This window comes from Arctopsyche grandis, chromosome 8 (genome assembly GCF_051622035.1).
Source record: "Arctopsyche grandis isolate Sample6627 chromosome 8, ASM5162203v2, whole genome shotgun sequence".
Classification (NCBI taxonomy): Eukaryota; Metazoa; Arthropoda; class Insecta; order Trichoptera; family Hydropsychidae; genus Arctopsyche; species Arctopsyche grandis.
Genome location: NC_135362.1, coordinates 22,741,429 through 22,764,939, shown reverse-complemented (window position 1 = coordinate 22,764,939; position 23,511 = coordinate 22,741,429). Strand labels below are relative to the sequence as shown.

General features: G+C 29.9%; 2 protein-coding genes across 2 annotated transcripts; one reads left to right on the top strand and one right to left on the bottom strand.

Moving 5' to 3' along the window:
* Window positions 1–10,912: 10,912 nt before the first annotated feature.
* Window positions 10,913–12,972, bottom strand: LOC143915884 (venom carboxylesterase-6-like). The gene is made up of 5 exons (XM_077436706.1): window positions 12,838–12,972; window positions 12,193–12,775; window positions 11,219–11,603; window positions 11,070–11,170; window positions 10,913–10,932 (listed from the first exon to the last, which is right to left on the bottom strand). Exons 1-5 carry the CDS (start codon window positions 12,970–12,972, stop codon window positions 10,913–10,915), a joined length of 1,224 nt encoding a protein of 407 aa, XP_077292832.1.
* An 8,150-nt stretch (window positions 12,973–21,122) lies between these two features.
* Window positions 21,123–23,027, top strand: LOC143915774 (uncharacterized). Its single transcript, XM_077436583.1, has 6 exons — window positions 21,123–21,554; window positions 21,623–21,691; window positions 21,774–21,839; window positions 21,913–21,993; window positions 22,067–22,728; window positions 22,875–23,027. The coding sequence occupies exons 1-5, from the start codon at window positions 21,426–21,428 to the stop codon at window positions 22,196–22,198; spliced, it is 477 nt and encodes a 158-aa protein (XP_077292709.1). The 5' UTR covers window positions 21,123–21,425; the 3' UTR covers window positions 22,199–22,728; window positions 22,875–23,027.
* The last annotated feature ends 484 nt before the right edge of the window (window positions 23,028–23,511 follow it).

Sequence of the window (23,511 nt, the reverse complement as noted above, 5' to 3'; positions counted from 1 at the left end):
GACGGACAATGAAGATGTCACGTTTGTAGAAAAAAATGTAGATATAATCGAGTTCAAGGTTGATGTTTAAACAACTTTAAGAAAAAAGTAGCAACACAAAGCAGTCGACGATAGTTGCGAAAATCCGTGAAATCAGCTTGGATAAGCATTTGATAATAATTTATTACTGACGGATTGAAATTTTTCCAACAAATCGCTTCGGTGACATTTAAGAGGTCACTATCGTAACGGTTGACAAAGATTCGTTTCGAATGTATCACTTTTGTTTGTCGCTTTCGAAGGAATTAAAGTTTCAGCGACTATTTGCGACATTGCTTTTGGCTCGATTTACTGAATAAATAAATGAGAGCAATGTGAAGAAAATACAGCAATGAATAATGCATTCGATTCAAGCGGATTTTCAAGTTTCTTTCAAAAATTGTGTACCTGTCTACATATAACTGGAAATTTACGCAATTATTATACTTTGTCTCTATCAAACCAATTAATGTACATAATTGGGTCACAATATTTATTTATAATTTTAAATACACCATAGCAACAGCCTGTCTTCAAGTTCCATTATTTAGAAAAAAAAAACTAGCAGTTCAAGTTTGAAAATTGAATCGTTATTGACACGAACGGGTACCACCATTGATGTGAAATTTGTGTAATTTTTTTGTGATTTACAAGCTGGAGCTTTTCTTTTCGATTGCAATTTTCGCAACATACGGGAAACTTTCAAAAGTCCGTTTTTGCTATAATGACAACGCCCACCTGCACACATAATGATAAATCACTCGGACAAAATGAGTGCGCGACATATAGATACGTTAAACTTTAAAAATTCGAACATTGCATTTGACCTAGATTTAGAGAAGGATAAAGTTTAATATCCTTGTATAGAAACTATTATAAATGAAGACAAAACGTTTTGCAACACTTTTTTAATTGGAATTGTTGCTGAACGATTTTCCAAACTGCCTGTTTATATAATTTGAAATATTGTGTTTTCTAAATACATATGTATAAAGACGTATAAAACAATAGAATACATGAATTAGTAAATAAAGTACAAAAATATACTAAATATTGAAGAAATCCTTATATAGCCGAAAATTTTTACTCCTTTAATTATTCAAATTAAGTATAAGTATATCTATGTGTGAAAGTTTAAAAAATAAAATATTTAGTATAGAAAAAAATAAAATTTTTCCTCAGCCTCAAATCGAGTGATTTTTTGTTTTATTAACAAAAAATATACCTTTATATGGTTGACCTACATATAAATATGTGTGATCTACATATACACTCTATACATATAGTTTTTATTTATTTTACATTCATCCCTAAAAAAAATTCGGATGCAACCATGACTTTATATATGCATTTGAGGAATATATAAAAAACAAAATTCGATAATGAAACATATGTATGAATGTATGTATGTACATACAAGTTCACACATACCGGCTATGAGAGGATTTTCGATACAAATTGAGTGCAAATGTGGTTAAATTACACTAGACCAAAGATCTATTTCTATGTACAAAAGGTTGTCAGATTTTGTTCAATTCAAAATCACTTAATATCACTATAAATATTATAAAAATAAAATATTAAGAAGATAAAAATAATTTAAAAGGTCGAAATAAAATAATGAAATATTGTTTTAAAAAAACTACTAATTTCGTTTTACAAATTCTAGCCACAACCTTATCAACTCAAAGTTAGTACATAAAGAATACAAATATAAATTTTCAGCATGATACGTTTAGTGGTGTGGGAAAAATCGTGTGGTCACAACATTTTTGACTTTTGTAAGAGGAAAAATCCCGTTTCGGTTTATTAAATTTAATAATTTTTTTCATTACATTAATACAAGGATTATATATAATACTTGAATTTTCTCGTGAATAGCTCAAATATTTAAAGGGTCGAAAAAAATAGAGGAAGAAAAATCGAACTCGGTAAACTCTCACTTCCGGTTGACGGGTCTTCACCAAATTTTATATATAACTTTGTATTGAGCTTAAACTTTTAGATATTATAATTTCCAAAATTATAGTTCTTTTACACGTTAAAACGCCTAAAGAGATAATTGAATTCAAAAGGTACCATTTATGGTCAACTTAAACTTCGATAGGATTAACGCTGTTCTCCAAATCTCACAGACTTCTCGAAATCTCCAAAATTCAGACACACCTACTTCCACATACACACACACATTTTATCTAGATCATGAAAACGTGATCAGTGATCGATTCTGAGTTCGAATCATTCAAAATCTCGAGTTAGAAGTTTCGCTTGATCACAAAACTGTATATGTATATATGATGTACATATGTACATATGTACGGAGATAAAGTAAATATATGAAACCATGAATCTATAAAACTTGTACTCAATGACAAACTGAAAACATATTTTTTTTAAGAAACGTCCAGATCACTATATTAAATGTGAATGTATAGATACATAGATACATATATACCTGCCTTTATGAAATATTCTTAAACTGTTCGCTTTTCAAACATTTTGCAAAACACTATTAAAAACATTAGAACTCGTACGATACCTACATATATAATAATAATATAATACGAGTACGTAGTCTGCATTTTAAATAACTCGTTTAATTATGATTCTATTCGATACTACGAAAATATATCAGCATGTATACAAGTATCATTTGCTATATATAAGCTATATTATAAGCTAATTAAATACATTTATATCAGTTTCAACGGGAAACTTTCACAAAACCAAAAAATAAAGAGTATTTAAAATAGATTAGTATAATCCTGTTAAGAGAGTCATATACCTGATTCACTTTTACCCCGGAATTGCAATCTTACGCAAGCTTATGAATTTTCCTGTAGTGCGTAATAAATCACTTTCACTATATACTATGAGTGTATAAGATCGTATTGAGATGACTTCGTACTAACCACAATATATGTAATTACTAATTCGACAAACACCCGCTTAATCCTAATCTATATCTGATAATACGTTCCGACTCGATTAGTATCATTTTTCATTGGGTTTTCCTGCTCGTACCGGTTTCACAGCTATCGATTAAGTTTTCCTTATATTTTGCGCAAACTTGCATTTTCACAACCGTTCATTTGTATCAACGACCAATGTTCATCGTATATTTTACACACTGTCGAATCAATTTCGAGACCTTTTCACGGATAGCGTCACTTAAAAGTCTATTTTATGCATCATTGAGTTATGAAACGTTCGCAGAATGAACATACGTACGTACGAGCTTTCCAAGTCACACTGTCGAATCGGTTTTTCCATACAAAATGACTCCAAATGACGATTCTCAGAATAATATCGACTAAAGCTCAACGAGTTATCATCGTTGCGTGATACTTTGCAGTTTGTATTCTGTACCATATTTCCAAATATAAATGAATATTATTTAGGAATAATAATTGATCGTGAGGCAACACAATTGTACACGAATGTGCAAGATGCTCTTTTTTTAGTTGTAAAATCCACTCATTTCGAAATATTTTTATAGAAGTAAACGTATGCTTTTATCGTTTTCTAATTTATAAATATTTTTTCTGTCAATGTTTAAAATTATAGGTTCGGAAATGCAGTTTGAGGTTTGCAACGCTATTGTATTAAAATTTTCGATAGTCTAAAAACTATCAATCGTTCTTGAATAATCTCTCAATTTTTTAGTGTCGCAAACAAAATTGAATATTTTTGAATAAACCAACTGCGACAGAGACGTATGCAAGTGTGTAATTTGAAGCAATTGGTGCGTGCAGCTGTCCAATGCAACTTACAGTCTGCAATCAGTTGCATTCCCGACAACACTCATTACCAACACTTCGATAAATTTATTTTCTAATACCACTAAAATATCGACGATTCAATGAATGTTATAAATCTAATTTGATATATGTCATTCCATTCAAATGGTCTGAAACTGCGTGTTCTAATTTGTGCCATTTTATAGGTATTTACTTCCAACACGCAAAAACTGACAGTATCTAAAAATAAATGGCAAAAAATTTATGTTAAGTCGTCTGTGAATGTAATAATGTCGGGTAAAGCCCAATTATCATATCGCTTTCGAAAATAACGACTTTACTGATTTTATACATGCAATTCTGAAGTTAAATAGATGAAATAATATAATAAATCGTTTAAAAAAGAATGATTCAAACCCAAATAAGTCATTATTCATATTTAATAACAAAACCTAAAACATTATTTACGTCAAAAAAGAGGTTTCGAAACCTTTTTTGTTAAAATTATTTTATCAAAAAAAGTATTTATATACATATGTACATGTGTATATGTGGATTTAGACTGTCATAACTTGTTGGATTTTCATTATTTTAACCAATTAGAGGAAATTTATACCTGATCTAAAGGAGTGCTTATACAGATACCTTTGATAAAACAGCTCAAGGTAAAACATCATTAAAAAAAGCTCGCATCCGAAGGAACCCAAGATAAAATAGTTCCCATAAAAAATGCCCCAATTATGGATGTGGACTATTTTGTTATCTTAAGCTGTTTTGTTGGGGTTGTAATGTCCTAAATCCAAAATATTTTTCCATATTGTGAAGAATATACTAACCTGAAAAAACTGCATGCCATATATAATATTCCGTTTGTTACAGACATTACTAACAAACTAACCAGTAGATTCTATGACAGAATCACTAATAACCATACTAACACACTTGTGAAGAGTCTCGGTGATTACAACAAAATGTCTATACCCTTCAGGTATAACACACAGATTACCTAAACACAATCTGCTTTAGGTCATCGACTTTAGAGAGTCTTTAATTAATATTATGTATTAGATGTATTATGAACATTTATAAGGATTGTAAATAGGTTTTTGAGCTCTTTTTCCTATTATGCTTCAGATTAACATTAGAATAATATAATACTGTGATTACTAACCAAATTAAATTAAAATTGTAAAATAGAAAATGATCAGTAGATCAGTAGCTATTAAAATAGATATAAGATGTATTGTGAACATAATTTCGTAATAATAAAAAGCATTTAAAAATCAAAAACCTAGAAGAAACTGTTTTTACGCCGATGATTATTCTACCTATACAAAGTGTACGTTTTTAACCACTTGTGAAACATCAGTATGCAGAAAATATAAAATAAATTCAACTTCTTTTTATATATATAATAATTATATTTATATTCCTCAAAATTATGAAATCAAGTGTGTCAGCTAACTCCTTAAAGCGTTGCAGAAACTGTGAGAGAGTCATCAATACAAAGTGGTATGTATGTTTTCGGTTGAACGATGATACTCATTTTAGATGACCGTTTTGTCCCAAATTCTTCAAAGTGTGTTCTCCAAAAAAAAGACGTTTTACACTTTCACATCACCGTCGGAGGTGCTATTACGAAGTGGCCGTAACACATTACGACGTGTTATTGGTGCAGATCTCTTACATTGTGTTATGCGGAGAAAGGTGAAAGTGGTGGACATTCGTTCCTCTTGCTATACACATGTAGCTTACTCGCTATAAAAGAGCACGGACATTTGCAAACGAAACCATTATCATGGTCGACCACGCGTCACACAATGCTCAGTGACAAACAATGCTCATTTACATGACTATATAATTATCATAAACCAGGAACGAATATAAATAATTAGGCCTCTGGGGAATAGATATATGTTAATGTGGAACGAATGATTTAATCGATTGTATTGTAATTGTTATATAATTTACACTCAATCTTCGATAATTTTACACACTTATTACATACCATTATGTATGTGCCATTGTCTGTTGATGAAAATACGAAGATAATCGGTATATTTCTAAATGTCAAGGTTAAAATATGTATATCAGGTCGCACTTTATTATTTGATTTATACTTCAATCGTTTAGATAAATATATGTTATATATGTTATATACATATCATTTATACTTCAATCGTTTAGATAAATATATGTTATAAAATTCAAATTTTGATCTAACCATATTTAATATAATACTATGGTTCTAGATACATATGTTTGAACTGGGTCTACCTCACGGGCCGGAATGTGAAATTACCGAAAACGCAAATATCGGAAGGCAAAGATCGAAAATCGAAAGATCTTAAGTCGAAAGATAAAAAAAGGGTGCATGATAAACGGTACATACTCACGTACATACTCACTTAATTTGCGCGAGCAGGATACAACAGGAACAAGAGGAACAGGCTTTTCCTCGCGTATTCTGCACGCGCACATTAATACGGGAGGAAAAGCCTGTTCCTCTTGTTCCTGTTGTATCCTGCTCGCGCAAATTAAGTGAGTATGTACTGTTTACCATGCACCCTTTTTTTTTTGATCTTTCGACTTAAGATCTTTCGTTTTTCGATCTTTGCCTTCCGATATTTGCGTTTTCGGTAATTTCACATTCCGGCTCGTCACGGAGACCGGTTTGTACTAATTATACCGTCACTTATTTGGACAAGTTTGTAAAAATATAACCCGGACAGAGCTTGGTTTTTCATGAATCATGATTAAAATTCTCTACCAACCAATATATGATTATTCTGAATTGCACTATTTTTATTATTTTATTTTATTTTTACACAGATATATACCAGGAAGGCCTATTAGGTAAACCCCAATGCGCCTACCTAGACAATTAATTACATACATTGCAGAATTTTTTAACAGATAAATCGCTGTATTTCTGAATGAATCCATAGAGACATCTATGGATTTAGACTTGTACATCAATTTTTACATAATTATGTAAAAATTTATGTACAAGTACATAAATCAAATTCAAATATTTGTGCGATAGCGGGTAGGATAGTTTTTGCCAATTTGATGGAGGAACCGTTTCAACAATGAAATCAGATAAATTGGCTTTGATAGGAAAAGATCGGCTTGGAGTCGCAAATATCCAAGTCTGATCAGGAGGATTAAAAATTAGCACGGGATTGAACCCGGTAACCTCACGGTGTTAAACATAAACGCAACCACCGAGCCATACTGCTGACTACATATATTATATTAATATTCATATTAAATCTCATTTTATACTGAATGGATTTGTTCATTATCTCAATCTGCAGTTTTAAATTTAAAATAACAGAATATACATAGTAAAATGTATTCGTGATTTAGTACATATGCATGCTAAGATCATAGACTATAACATTTTCCAAATACAATTCGTTTTTCCCTATTTTTCCTACTGATTTTCATACGCCTGAACAATGCCAGACAGTTCAACTGTTATAATACATACATATGTATAGTATATTATCAAACGTGTTTAAATTCTGTAAAAATCTTTTAGTAATTGAAGAGAGTAACAAAATTCGAAACGTGTCCAAATCGGGCAATAGAATTATAAATCTCGCAACACGATCGAAATCAATTGCATTATTTTACTCGATTGCAAAAAGCGTTGCAAATTTATATGATGCATTTTATTGCGATGAAGAAGCACTATATATTTTATAAATTTCAACTAAACGTTTAATAGTTGATACGTTCGATCGACACACTTGACTAAATTCGCGATACGACAGTTGACATTTGACTTTTTGCACCGTGCACGATTTCAGTTTTTTCGGTGGACTTTTTTCAATTCCAAATAAGCGAGTGGGTTTTAATTTTTTCAATGTGAAGTGTCTAAAAAATTATTTAGGCGTCCACATCTCATTATTTCTACTATATTATAGCTACACATCTGTAGTTGTATTTGTACAAATACAAGCAATCTGATAAAAAGTGTAAGCCAGCTTAATGAACTTTATCACTAGGTGCTTTGCAGTATCCGGTTTACTTTAACGACTGAGCGAAGTGACGTTCTACAATTGATATAAATATTTTTGCAATTATCTATCGATACTTAGAATGTCTGAAAATATTCAGAATTCCCATTTGAAGTATATTGAATTTTTTTAAAGATTCAAGGATTGTTGCTAACATTTGGAACGTTATTTATACTTCCTGGCAAAATTTGATTTTATCTATAATATATTTAAAACAGCATTTCCATACTAAAAGTGTGCAATACTTTATGCAAATGAGTTATATGGAAACCATGTATAGTAAATTATATGAATGTACATATGTACAAACAAAAATATATATCATTTTCATTTTTAAATAATTTAATAGTATCGTATTAAAAATAAGTGATGGTGAAAGGTTTATTCAATAATCTCAACATTTTTGCAAGAAAAGCTGCAAAGTGCAGTTTGGTTGTCATCGATGGAATATTTGCTAAACCAGGCGATGAAGACCAACCTTTCTGCTCGATGAATTGGGAAGAGGAACATCTATGTACATACGTACGATGGAGCTGCTATAGTGGCTTCCGCAGTGGAAGAGTTAAGTGGCAGGGGTTATCAAAAAGTGTTTTCAACTAATGTTTTGTGAATAATCATTATGTGTAAGGATGTTATTTGGTACTTATGTGCAAAAGTTTGATCATATGTCACCTTGGGCAACCTATGTATAGTGGCACCCATGGTCGGGATTAATATATACTTGATAAATAAATAAAGAAATAAATATGTAGAAACTTTTTTGGTGTCAATGTTTTAAAAAATATTATAATACTGTGTTTCTGTTTTCAATATCTATATAAATAACAAATATATGTATGTTAATCCGAATATATATTAGTACACTTATGCATTATTACTTTTTTAAGGGTACTTAGAACCATGATTTACAGCCTTTTTACGTCTCTGGATAATTTAAAATATGATACATTTATTATTTTATCAAATGTAATTGGTAATTAGTCAAATTACCTGTTGGAAAGTTGGAAAACAGTGAAAAATTGAACTATTTCGGAAAATTTTGTCTGCGGTCTAAGTTAGAGTTTGCCGGTGTGGGATAGTTTTTTTTTATTTATGATATTCGAATAAAGTCGTCATCTTTTAATTTAACTTTATTATGACTTCTCATCTGATTGTGAAAATCTTCAAAAAAAAAAAATATCATTGTAAGAAATGTCTGCATATCATTGGTTGAAAACCACTACTGATATATTCGATATTGATCAAACTAGAGCTGATGAACATACGCGGAAGGAATTAAATTATACCTAATGTGTTTAGCTATTAGAGGGTGTCGGCGTTCAGTTGCGCAAAAATGATCTTCGAGTTCCGCGTTTCCCAATAAAATACGACTTCAATGTCGTCAATTTCTCTCGCACACTCACCAACTTCCTGCTGCTGAAGACTCCAGCACCCACCAACGTGTGGTTTGGTATTTCATCTAAAAGTCGAAAGTGAAATTGCATATCTACTTCTGCGTTATCCCAGTAGAGGATTTAATCAGACAGACAGTCAGTCCTTGGTATTGGTTACCTTGATATAACATAGTGTACCCACTGGTGGTATGGAGAAAGCGAGATGGCAGTTGGATCGACAATGGCCGAAGAAGGCGCCTCGTGTGTTTTGTAACGACCACTTTCACTCTTACTGCTGCAGCAGGACGCCAAACTTGCTTTCTTCTTCTTCTCTTCTCGTCTCGTCTCCTCTTCCTCGTTCAGTTCAAGATTCAAGGTCGTATGTGTTGCGTGTCTCCAGTTCGCCTTCAATATCCGTTCAACTTACCATCAATACTTGTACTTGATATTCAGATGTACTAATATGTATTTATTTAACATATGTAAATTCGAATATACACATAATTAATTTTTTAAATATATATTACTATACATATGATATATGTATGTATATTGTATAGTAATTTCTATATTGTATAATACTGCCTAAGATAGGGCACCATGAGATATTTTACCAAATTTAGTGGTCTTTAGTTAAAAACTGTGGATTTTCATAGTTGATAATCAAAAAACATTATTTTTTTATAAATATTAATACAAGTAGGTACATACATTTGATTGTGTAGATATATTTAGATAGAAACACACAGTCGAAGGCTGTAGCTATATCTTGGCTATTGAGAGTAATAAACCGCAAGTAACTCGCTATCTGGATATATGGTACAAATTTTAATAGATAAATAAATAAATAAAAATGAAAAAAAGAGAAATAGCAATCATTGTAAAAAAATTGCTAACAAGAGTACAGATTGTCATTCATAAATGGTATTATTTGAATATCGGCTCTCGAAAAAGACACTATTTTAGACGCATAAAAGCATTGATACTTGTAAATTTGAATTCATCAATAAAAATGTTAAGCAATCGTCACGGGTATGAGATTATAAAATTTCTTAGAATAAATATCCTTTAAGCATTTTTAAAATCAGCCTAAATTAAAAAAAAATTATGCCTATTATGAAAAGTCATTTTAGCTATTTCAATTAAATATTATATGAAGTATTGATTGTGTAAACATGCATATTTAATAAATAAAAACTGGATTATTACGAGACTATCCTCGTTATATCAGTTTTTTTTTAATAAATGGTGAGAAGTACTGATTTCAAAAATTAATATAGAGGTAGATTTAAGTAATTACTAATTTTACGAAGATGTGTCTCGTAATAATTGAGTTAGACTTAAGTTACGTATGTTACAATAAAGTTACAAATCGAAGACATTTATATCTCATCTTCTTTATTATGTATATCCTCATGGCTAAGAATCATGACCATCATATATGAGTAGGAAAGTGGGTCAAAATTAGCTTAAATTATAACTTAAAATTAGCTTCAATTATAACTTAAAATCAAAATAAATACATACATACGTATGTAGGTATGTGTAGGTTGGTATATTCCTATTATAATTTAAATGATAAAATATCATTCAATTTTATTTCGTAATAAATTTCATTGATTTATATACAAGTTCATCCAAAACAATGCCCTTTCCGGCCATGGATTGCATTTCATGGACATATTTTCATATATTTCCAAATATTTCAAATCGTCTTGTATAACCGGAAGCCATTCAAAATCCACTCCGTTAATCATATTTGAATTGGGATTTCTAAAATAACAATAACAATTCAAACATAATACGACTTTGTTAGTGTGTATAAAATTATACCTACCCTGTTTTTATAAAGTTTGCCCACATTTGCACCATTCGTTTTCTGACGAGGATATCCTTCGTGGTAAAATTACCTTCGTCGACCTCAGAGGTTATCGCCAAAAACGAAACCTCGTCTCCGTGGCAAGCCCCAGCCTCTTTTATATCGTAACATACCTTGAAATAATTTACTTTGCTGTTGTATTTGAATTTATACAAATAATCTTCGTTATTATACTTTAACCTTTGAGACAAAGATGTGAATATGCCACCGATGAATAGCAAATCTGATAAATAGTCGTTTACTAAATCGTCATCATTTATATCTTCTTCTCTTGGTTTATATATTTGTCTTAGTCTTTGGTCCAAATCGGCTTTGTTACCTTTGAATGGTAGGTATTCTATGAAATTTTGCTTGAGCATATCTTCAACACATTCTCCGTAGTCTTCTTTGAAGAGTGTGCCTTCTTTTTCAGAAAATCCAGTGATAGTAGGTATTTTTGAGAATTTTCCTTTTTTAAACAGAGTCAAAGGCTCTTCACTTATGAATGGTTCTATACCGGGTGTATTTTTTTCAATAACAGGTGTAAATTTGAATAATTCACTCGTCCTTTTATCTTGTTCGCTTACTTGTTTGTTCGACGCCATTATGAGTTTATTTTATTTTTATTTATTTTATTTATTTTTTATTTATATATATTTTAGCTATCAAGCTAATTTAAAAAAAAAATACATCTTAATTATTATACTTAACTCTAAAATTTATAATTAACTTATATGTACTGTCCCTCACAGAGGTGTCTCTTCGCACCTCGCAGGAATGCATCCATGTTTTTAGCAGACCTGACGCACTCAGGGAGGGCATTATACATGAGCACACCCCTGTGAAAAACACCCCCAGCCGTCTTATTCTTTCTTACTCTACTTACAACTAGTTTGTCCTTATTTCTAGTATAAAAACTATGTTTATCTCTATTCCTTATTATATAATCATCAAAATACTTAGGTAATAACTTATGATCTAACTTATAAACAAAAGACAATGTACTAATATTTAGACTAATTCTAATACTCATCCATCCTAATTCATCTAACATACTTCCAATACTCTTAAATCTACTCACATTCAAAATAGCTCTCATAGCTTTATTCTGTATTTTTGGAAATCAACGTATTGCAAATATTCCAATACATTTTCAACATCGTCAAAATCTTGACCTAAATCTCTACACAAGTCATAGGCCAACTTGACAGGATCTTTAGTGCGAGCCCAAGGGTTTAAACAAGATCCAGATTGTAATATCGCCTTGTGAAATAGTCCTTCGGATGCCTTCGAAAGCATTTGATATTCGACTGAAGCAGATCCTGCGCTGATACCCATTAAAGTAACGTCTTTGGGGTTTCCATTAAATAAAGCGATGTTTTCTTGAACCCAACGAAGAGCTAAACTTTGATCTTTTAAACCCATATTTCCAGTTGCTTCTGCACAACCTAAGGATAAAAATCCAAAAGCACCCAAGCGATAGTTGATTGAAACGAAGACGATGTCCTGTTCGATGAATAGATCAGGTCCAAACTTTGCTGCACTTCCGGAACCAACTATAAAGCCTCCATGATGAAGATATACAAGCACTGAATATAAGCATTTATTTTTTGATGGCAAACTTGGTGTGTTCACATTTAAAAATAAGCAATTTTCATCTCCTATTACACTCCTAGTATTTTCATCAAGTTGAAGGGCTATATTATTTTCTTTAGTGACTTCTTTTATACCTGTCCAATTTTTAACGGGAACAGGTGCCTAAAATGTTTACGAATTACTTAAAAGTACTTAGATTTAATAGCATGAATGTATTTACATACTTTGAATCTCAATTTTCCAATTGGTGGTTCAGCGTATGGTATTCCTTTAAAGCTAAAATATTCTTTATTATTGATGGTTTTCACTTTTACACCTTTCAAATCTCCCAATTTAAGTTTAACACGTGGAAAATCCATGCTTACCAATGAAGAACTGAGTCGCAATATAAAATTTTTATCTTATGTTATCTTATCGCTATCCTTATCCATATATTTATGTACAGTCAAGAGCATCACTTTAGAAAGTCTGATTAATTGAATAGATTGAACGTGAAAAATAATATAATAAATTAAAGTCAAAGTAGTGCAGGATGTAACTTTCATTTGTAAACTAATCGATACCGGAAAAGCTCAATCCACAGCATCTAAACAGTCGGTGTTAACGACCTATTGTTATCATCAGCTTCCGCGTAATGGGATCAAATGTGATCGTTAGAGAAATAAATATTTGAGGCAAATTTAAAAAGTCAATTGTCATGAATTTGACAAATGATTTTATATAAGAAGTTTTAGGTTTTTTTTAATATTATTGCTACATTATGATATTTTTATGCGTCGAAAAAGAGAAATCACACGTTAAATGTCACAAGAGCGTTTCAATCAAATAGATACACTTTTTTTGCAAAATTGAAATTTTCACTCATTGTATCTTTGATACATACCAATGTTATTTTACATTGTATAATATAACATTCGGCTGAAAATAAAGCGTCACTGACATTTTGAAAGGCGGGACTTTTTTGTGCCCATTATGAATAATCTATTACGACAAAGAGATATTGTGATAACGATTGATTAGAACTGTTGAGAGAGGAAAAAAAGTAGACCGACCTTCGAATCGAAATACATTTTTGCGACCCAGTAAATGTCAATTGTTCCACGTACCGCTTAATTTTAATTATAATATATCAAATACATATGTATACTCTTAGTAGGCGTACTGAAAAAATATTTTATATTTTGAAACATTTTGATTCTAAAAAAAAACCTTCGATCAAATTGTGTAATATTTTTTTACTATCGACGAATTAAATTTATATTTTTTTCAGACAATTACATGCTTTTTATAACGCTTCATAAAAATACAAAGTTTAAATAAAAAAATTGTTATTTTTACTATACAATACCCAATTCTCATGTTCACTTGATCGTTGAAATACATGATTAAATTTATGTATGTTCTGCACTGTTATTAATAATAGTTATAATTCGATACAGGTATAGCAATGTGTAGCCGGTACTGTGACTCATTTAATACAAAAAAAACAAATGTATAAAATATGTAGAGCAAAAAGTAATCATGAAATTAAAGTTCAGTGGTTATTGTACAAGGACACCAGCCTACGGATAGATAAAGATTGTGAAAGTATCAATGGAAAACTGGTCACCTTAATTAGACCAGTGTGTGGGTGTTAGGATCAATTCCATCATACTGATTTGAATGATGATCTTTTGTTTTATAATTTAACTACAATTTTCTTTAATGGATCGTAGCATTTCACGATAGTACGTCACGATTAGGATTTGTCACGTTCGATAAAACTTTTAAAACCGACCGATTTTCTAAAAGTAAATCACCTTGAAGTAGATTTAACAAGTAGACAGATCTTTGTGTGATAAGTTCGAATTGAAAAACTGGACGAATGTCTCTGGAAAATTATTTTAAGTGCATGTCCAGTTGCAGCGCTACCTATTGTAAGTACGTCGAACAAAGTAGTAACATTCATTTATCAACAGGTGGATTGGAACTTTTAATATTTTTTCTTTTATTCTTTTTATTAAAACTGGAATGTTTTTTTAAGTATATTGACACTTACAACTTGTAGTACTACTCACGTTAAATTTAAATTTCAAGAGTTCAATCGAGCTGCTGATATTCGTATAAGTTCGAAGGCTTGACGCAATTTTCTACTTAAAAAAAAATGCATTATTAATCATGCTCGTTCATTATGTAAGGTTTGAATTGTAATAACAAAAAAATGAAATTTTCCCAATCAATTAAACAAAGAAATATTTAAAATATTAAGATTTTTAATAACTTTAGTGAACTATTTTTACATAATGTATTTATTTAAACCAAACCATACTGATATGACCTTCGTAATTTGGAGCTGTTTTTAAAGTTTAACATAATTCCACGTGTAATTTGAAATCACATTGATATTTAGAGAGTTAGATAATTGACCACACAATAAAAACGCATGACTTTGAGTCTTGGGAATTCGGAAAAGGTAATTTATGTTTATCGATGTTGAAATGTAAATTGATTAGTAGGCAAACAACGCAACATCCTGCGGACACAGTGCTCTACTATTATATTGGTGATGTTTGGAAAACACGATGTGGATACTGAGTAGCCTTCCTGACAGTTTCCTTTTGACGTAAAAAAAGAAAATCCACTCTTTTGTGTTTTTGTATTATATCTTTGTTAATTTTATCAAAATTATATCACAATTAGCGCAATTACACGCGTATACATTTGAATCCTTTTCGCTATGTCAACGTATTATATAATTGCGTAATGAGCGATGTATTATGTCTAATTCAAGTATCGTTAAGATTTCTATACAAATTAGCCCATTGCAGCCTTGAAAATCTACTATTTGCAGTGCACTGACACTTTGACCATTATTTTAATTAAAAATATGGTGTGAACAACACGATATTTTATACAAGCGTACGAGTACACACATACATATATTATTTGTTCTTTTTGGAACATGTACTAAAAAAGATCATGAACTTTGAGACACATTTTTTACTCATTTTCATCCGTGAAAAAATAAAATTGTAGTGTACCACGATGCTTGTATTTTTTGATTATTTATTAAATATATAATTTTTTTCCTTTATATAAATTTGTACATAAATATACCTACTATACATACATATATTCAAAAAATATTTAAAAAAAATAATTATACAATACTATACACATATGTATACACATATGTACATACAAAAATGGCTCTCACAATATTAAAATTGTATAAACTATTTTTAATACTAGATTAAATTATTTTATTTTATTGGAATTCGCGCTATTTTCCAATCACGATTTATGACCGTTAGAAGTCAATGAAAATTATTAATTTAGTCAAAGAGTCGTTAGAAGTCAATGAAATTGATTAATTTAGAAATGACGTTGACAATTCACTCCATAGATAATTTAAAAATATTGAAAACTGAAGACTATTCTTTTTCGGAAAAATTTTCTAAACTACCCCAAAATACATACATTTTTTTACAATATATTGCAATAGATATTTTGTGTTACTTTGTTTATTTGAAGTGAGATTTTTTTATTGAATTCTACAGTTCTAAAGGCCTCTTAAATTCATAATAGTTGATTGAATTAATTTGCATAAACAGTATAATCACAATTTGTATTATAAGTAGGTACATGATAGGCTTTCATTGCTCCCAAGACATTAATTTGAAGTTTACAATGTAATTTCAGATAATTTATCCAAATTCAGAGACTCTTGTATAAGTAAAAAGGTCAGTATATTTAAAATAAATCGTATTACAAGTGATATAATTCAATACATATCTATTTTCTATAAGTCAATTTAATTTATTAGTATAAATTATTAGTATAACAATACCAAAATCACATTGGTAATTTTATAATAATTATTCGACTTAATTTGCGGACTCGTGTGCGTATAAAAAATATAAAAAACGACGTAAAACGTAGCTTAATCTAGCGGAAAAATGAGTTTCCTCAGTGTTGTTATCAAAGATGCATCATTACTGGTAAATAATACAAATTTAATTGCACTTTATTGAGGGTCGTCCCAGGAAGTTTCTTCACAACCTTCGTCGGCCTGCCACGCTATTTATATAAAACTATAAAGGGATACAACGAATCGTCATTCGGTCAGTCATTCGTTCGATCCCGCTTCGCATTGTTTCAAAATTGCATTCAAACTGCAATCAAAACATTAATAACTTTGCTAAGGTAAGATCACATACGTAATACCATTATAGAAATACTTATTATATGTACGTGTAGACATTTACTAGAAACGAAGGCTTTTATCGAAATTGTGCAACCTTTAATTTCATATCAAACGTAAACATATAGATCAAATCGAGTGGACTGTTCAAGTAATTGCATTTTACCAATAGTGAAAGTGTTTCTCATATACCTAATATAATTTTCAAAATCATACGTAACTGTATTTTTGTACCTTCCATATATAATATATCGTAATCTTAGTCATGCCTAACAAGACTACAACTGTTCTGATATAATAAAATATAAAAATAGTTTCTTAAGCAAATAAACTATTGTATACCAGTGATTCCAACCGGCTATGCCCGGTATTTGTAATATGTATTAATAAAATCACATTTTTCCGATCTCTTATGCCTAATCTAATAGTAAACATTCATTTATTTTTTTTGTTAAATTTATTTGAATCGAATTTATTTGAATGTTTAACGATAGCCAATGAGAAACAAATTACACACACAAGGAACGGTCTTTGTTTTATATATAAGATTAAAATTAAAAGTATTTCTATAATTTCAGACAAAAAAAAATATTTTTATTTCTAAATTGCACAAGCAACTTTTTTATTTAAATAAATTATATTACATTAGTAAATGTCTTTACTAACTAATGTTATAAAAAGTTCGAATAAATTACGCAATGGCGAAATATAGTAATAATCAATTAACATCCATATGATAAATGTTTTTTCGATATTAAGAAACTCTCAATGCTTTATTTAGCAGAGCCTGTACTGAAGAAAATATGAAGAAATTAATGAGCTTGATAAATCTTACGATATTGCTGATAATTTTTAACGAAATTTGCGCAAAGCCACTTCAAAATGTCGGCCAAGAGTTAAAGGATGAGTCCAACGCTTTGGAAGCAGCAAAAACTGAAAATAAAATCGATGTAAGTGTAACCTACTTAATATTATATAATAGATCAATTAAAATATTACGGTTAATTTAATCCAAACAACGGAGACCCATTTTTACGACGCCTTGAAAAAGTACACTGACATGCAACATACTGTTTTTGTTTTCATTACAATAACAATTATTTTGTACATATTAAATCGCGGGTTTTTTAACCGCCTTCAAATCGAAACACATTTTTTAATAAAATAAAATATAAGATGAAGTATAATATGTAAATAAATATCATTTTAAGCGTCCATGTCTCGACTGTCCATGTAACAGAGATCGTGCCAGACAGATTTTCGTTCTTGGTGATATTAAAAAGGTGCATAGAGAAAATATATTCAGGCTAACAGATTTGAAAATCACCCTCTTGCTAACGGTATAAAAATACGTCTTTAGGCAATATCATTTTTATTGATTTTAATTTTATAATTTATTTTACGGCATATAGCAGCGGTTTCCAAACTTTATGCTACTACGCCTCCCTAAAAAAAATTTTTTTTTCCGCGCCTCCCTTAATTTTATTTTTGAATAGATATAATAATATAGACACGTTTTAAATAATAAACTTTTATTTAAAAATAATGAACACTACAATAGACAGAATAATAAAAAGGTTTTGCTATAATATAAATTTATACGAACACGTATATTTATTTTTATATTAAATTACTAATTAAACTACATCTAACAAATCAAAATTTAATGCGAAGGATGTTTTTGTTTATTGGCACAAAGTTTATCAAATCTTGGGGGCAATATGGAGAGTGCCACTCGTAATTCCTTTTCAACTATTAACCTGGCTCGATATTTGACACAAGATTTGGTTTTCATTGCAGCTAGTGCCGAAATGCCCGTTTCGCATAAATAAGACGTTACAAACGGTAGAGGCATTTGCATTGCTTTGCAATATAAAGATTCATACTCTCCACTAAGATTCATCCAAAATTTAATTATGGTTTCATTTTGAAAATTTCGTTTTAGTGAGCTATCGCTTTGTTTTTTTCGATGGTTGTCTCGAATTCGTCTTTCTTCATTGTACATAGTAAAATAGAATGGAGGTCTTTGAAATAATTGGAAAAATGCAGCACTAAACCATCTAAGTGGTCAATAAAAACATTTTTACTTGCTTCAATATTGGCTGTGGCCCAGAAATCTTTGGAAAGTGAAAACATATCCAACTCATTCTTTTGTAAATTTGATTTCCATAACTTCAACTTTTTAATGAAAGCTTTTACTTTGTCTTTTTGAAAAAGGTGGATGTATTTGTGATCCCCGCATTGATTTATTTAAAACGCTCAATTTTCCAAAAATTTTAACCAAATTGGCAAATTTAACAATAAAATTATCGTTCGACCACAAATGTGCCTCTTCATGTTGGTTTTCTTCGAGAAAGGTTGCTAATTAAATGTGTATATAAAAATGAGAGAAAAATAAACATTCATGCATTTAATTTTTATTGTTAAGCTACGATATGAAGTTTTATTTATTTGTAGATATTATGGTATGAAAATTATTTTTTTATTAAAAAGTTTTGGCGCCTCCCCTGGCAATAGTCCGCGCCTCCCCAGGGAGGCGCGCCTCCCAGTTTGGAAACCGCTGGCATATAGAGAAATTTGTATTGTATATGTAAATTTGAAATTAGATTTTTTTCGTTAGTAAGAAAGCTAAAAAAACAAAAGATTTTTACTTAAATTATTTAGCTTAAATTATTTTATTATTTGAGTATAATAATATTGTGTACATAAAACAATATATAAAATAAAAGTTGTGTTTTGAATTGTTCATATTTTGTTTTAAAATGTTTTTTTTCTTGTGCGTCTCAAAATCATATAAGAAAAAAATTAAATTAATTTAAAAAAATGATAATATTTTTTAAGTACGGATAATCCGCACCCGGATAATCGAGAGTTAATTTCGTTTTGTTTATTACTGTATTTGTATAATATTTGCATCTAGGCAACCGGTTGTTTGTTAAATCTGATCTCATGAATTCTCAAAAGTGTCTCTTTTGCTTGTTTTGACAATCAGAAAATATTTAAAAATCAAATTAGATGCCAATGAATCGTTCCGCAAATCCAAGGATGTGTTTTTTTTTTCAAGAACACTAGCATTATTGATATTGAATTTTGCATAGAAAGTTGAGAGCCCGTGTGTTATATAATGAAATGACGACCGCTTTGTTTACAGTCGATCGAAAGGTCAAAGTTTTAATGGGACAATTTGATTGTTTGCAACATTGAAAATGTAAATCGTCGTGTTATAAAACACGCAATATTAAATGAAAATGCGAATCTTTAAATGTGCGTGCGTACCATATCCGAACGTATTAATTGTTGACCCGTGCGAAATATTGATTTAAATGATCGTTGCATCAAGTGTTTCGTTCTCGAAAATTAAAATTACAACAGTTGTGTCATTACACACTAGTAGATGTGCTATTTGACTTTCTAAATATCGTTTTCATCTTTTGATTTGTAGAAAAAACGGGTCGGCCGACAGAATGTGCGAATTGAGATGGATCCTACAGAATACGACGAAATTAGTCATGAAATTGACAGAGAACCTATATATCCCCCAAAGGTAATTTTAAATAATTTTTTTTGCACATGATTCATGAAAATCATTTTTGAGAAATATTAATTGATTGATTTCAGAAAACAGGCAGAGGAATGGCTGGCATTGTTACATCAATTCTAGGAAGTTCCAGCAGTGGCTCGGTCAGTATTTATTAGTCTCATAAAAAATACGACATTTTTAATTTAAAAAATAAAATAAACATACACATTTTACTCATAAACGTTTTTCACACGAATTTGGTTTTTACTTATCGAGCAAGTTTACAATCTCATTTAGATCATTTCCTGTTACATATAAATAGTTCAATTTCATACAAAAAATTACTCAAAAAACTATCCAACTAAAAACGCCCGTGTGCATGTAGATTTATTTGAAGGTAAGTAACTTTCAGTAGGTATCGCATTGACAAGTTGGCCTTATTTATTTAAATAAAGGATTATATGTAAATGTATTAATTTCAATATTTATAATTATATTAAAAAAGTAATATTAAAATATTTTTAATCGTGTTCACTATACATAAATCACAAAGAGACATGAACAAGTATATTTAAACCCATTCCAACTTTTGTAAATATTTATTTATTATAGATGTATACTATATAAAAATATATTATTAATTTGTACATATTTTTGTAATATGTTTATGTATATATTGTTATATATCATTATATGAATTTTTTTGTATAAACGTGATTGGTGAAGGATTCGAAAGTGTCCGAAGTGTATTCAAGAGTGCGTCGACAAGTTGAACAGGTGAATACAATATTTTACAGGCAATTATAATATTAACACTGTATTGAAATGGTTTTGGTATATATGTGAATCTTTTTTGCACGCACAGTTTTCAGCATTTTTTCATTGAAATCTTACTTCGAAAAAGCTTATACAATTCCGAAGAATATTTCATCATCGTGTTGTTTCCGTTAACTTTTTTTTTATTTGTCTTCATTTTAATATCGTGTGACTAATGTATGTGTTTCTATGGTGAGTTATACTTTTTTAGTGCACATACTATGTATAAACGAGCACTGAGATTTTGAGATTAAACAATGCGTGCATAGATTGTAGAAACACTACAGAAGCGTATGAACCAAACTAAATTAGAAAATCAAGAGATCGAAGAGTCGTCCGAAGACTCTGATGAAGATGAACCGCCTGGAGGTGGCGACGGAATGGGAGGAGGAATATTGGGACTTCTTGCAGGACTTAGTGGGGTAATTTCACTATTTAATAATTTAAGCTATTATATCTATAATATATCTTCAAGATATGGTAATTTTAGGAAGGAGGGCAGTCAGATTTAGGCACACTTTTGACTACCGTTGGATCAATTGTTGCTAATTTAAGTGGAGTTAGTACGAAAATACATACATACATATACATATGTATATTGATTGAAAGATTGTGTATTGATTACTTTTTTTATATTTTAGGGTGAAGGGTTCGATTTGAACTCATTGATTGGAACTGTTGCTGGATTGCTAGCTGGTATTTTAGGGGTGAATATTTATCTTAATTTTCATGTTAAGTATTTATTGTGTTTTATTGAATTAAATTTTGATTTGATTTTAGGGCGATGGATCTCAAAATATCGGAACTTCTATTGGAACCTACATAGTAACTGCTTTAGAAGGACTTACAGGAGGAGGAGCGGTATATTTATAATCGTTAAAGTATCTGTTGTATTTTGAAGTCAGCTGTTTATGAAACATATTTGTAATTTCAGATGAATAATGGAGCTTTCCTTGGAAATTTGGCTGGAACTGTGGTCGGTGGAAGCAGTGCGGTAATGCTAGTTTTAAATAAAAATAATTTTCTGTTAAGTGAAGGTGTGATTTTTTTAGTAGCATTAATATAGTATTTTGTAAGCCTCGTAATGATATAAAAGCTATTTTTACGTAATACGAAAGTTTTTATGCAAATTTTCAAAGAGTCATTTCAGATCTACCATCGTCGATACCTGCCTATTGATTTCTCTCATTGAGTCAAGTGTCATTATCTCGATGCTAATAATTACAAACATTCTCGCAATCAAATGTCAAATGATGACGGAAATCGTCTCAATATGGATTTATAGAATGTGTAAATACACTAGAATAAGTTTAAATTTATAATTGTAATTGTGGGCGCTTTAAAAGCTGTATATATTACTATAGGCCTGTTACTTGTGTATGTACATATATAGATTGGAATTAGTCGTAGGCGATGGGTAATTAGTAAGTGGTGTAAATTTATGAATATTTATATTGACATATCTTGTTTGTTGAATTTTTCAGTCTGGAGGTGGTTCTGGAGAGGGTGGCGGTGGATCTGATTCTGCATCCTTTTTCTTATCTTTAATATCGTCATTGTTTGGAGGGAGTTCAAAATCGAACTGATTCAACTCTGGTATATATATTTTAAATGCGATAATTTTATTTAGTGTAGTATTTGTGAGCTAATTTACTAATTGACTAATGCATGTATATTATACTGTGGTAGTTCGATTGAATTAGTATTTACAAGTAATCGCTTTATTAAAAAATATTTTTCAGCCGTTCCTGTATATGATGAGGCGAGTCAAAATGATGACTGTTCGATCGGCTATTATAATTGCCAATAAAATACTCTCGATATTTTTACAGTAATGCTTTAAGATTTTCTGTATATTTATCTAATCGATTTTGTAAATAAACCTTTTAAGTTGTAATGTGAGAATATTTAAACTGTTCCTTGCCCATTTAACTGCCTCCTTTTACTACTTCCTATTAATTCGTTTTTACTTTTCTGTATGTACGTCATTTTTGATATCTCAATCTTGTCAACTCTATCTCAAAATGGTATATATAATCTATCATTAATATACATACATTCATAATGTCCATTTAAAGATGAAAATTTCCCATATAAAAGTCGTTAAGAAACTTTTTAGTTTAAATATAATTTTATATATCATTTTTAAATCAATATCCTGTTAAACAGTTATTAAATAACTTTTCATTTATTTTTTCATACCAAAAATACAACACGAACAATAGCATCCATATGTACGTGTATATATGTACTTATATAATTTTAAGAGTATCTAAGATAAATGTAAAATATCTAAGAAATGGTTGTATATTAGAAATATACTTAAATTAAGCACTTAGATATGCATAATCATAGAAATAGAAATAAATAAATTATAAG

Coding starts and splice junctions, on each gene's coding strand:
- LOC143915884 (XM_077436706.1), bottom strand. CDS start 12,972: ATGGATTTTCCACGTGTTAAACTTAAATTGGGAGATTTGAAAGGTGTA. Junction 11,604..12,192: donor TGACTTGTGTAGAGATTTAG/GTCAAGATTTTG, acceptor CGAACAAACAAG/TAAGCGAACAAGATAAAAGG. Junction 10,933..11,069: donor AACCTCTGAGGTCGACGAAG/GTAATTTTACCA, acceptor TTGTTATTTTAG/AAATCCCAATTCAAATATGA.
- LOC143915774 (XM_077436583.1), top strand. CDS start 21,426: ATGAACCAAACTAAATTAGAAAATCAAGAGATCGAAGAGTCGTCCGAA. Junction 21,692..21,773: donor TTGTTGCTAATTTAAGTGGA/GTTAGTACGAAA, acceptor TTTATATTTTAG/GGTGAAGGGTTCGATTTGAA. Junction 21,840..21,912: donor TGCTAGCTGGTATTTTAGGG/GTGAATATTTAT, acceptor ATTTGATTTTAG/GGCGATGGATCTCAAAATAT.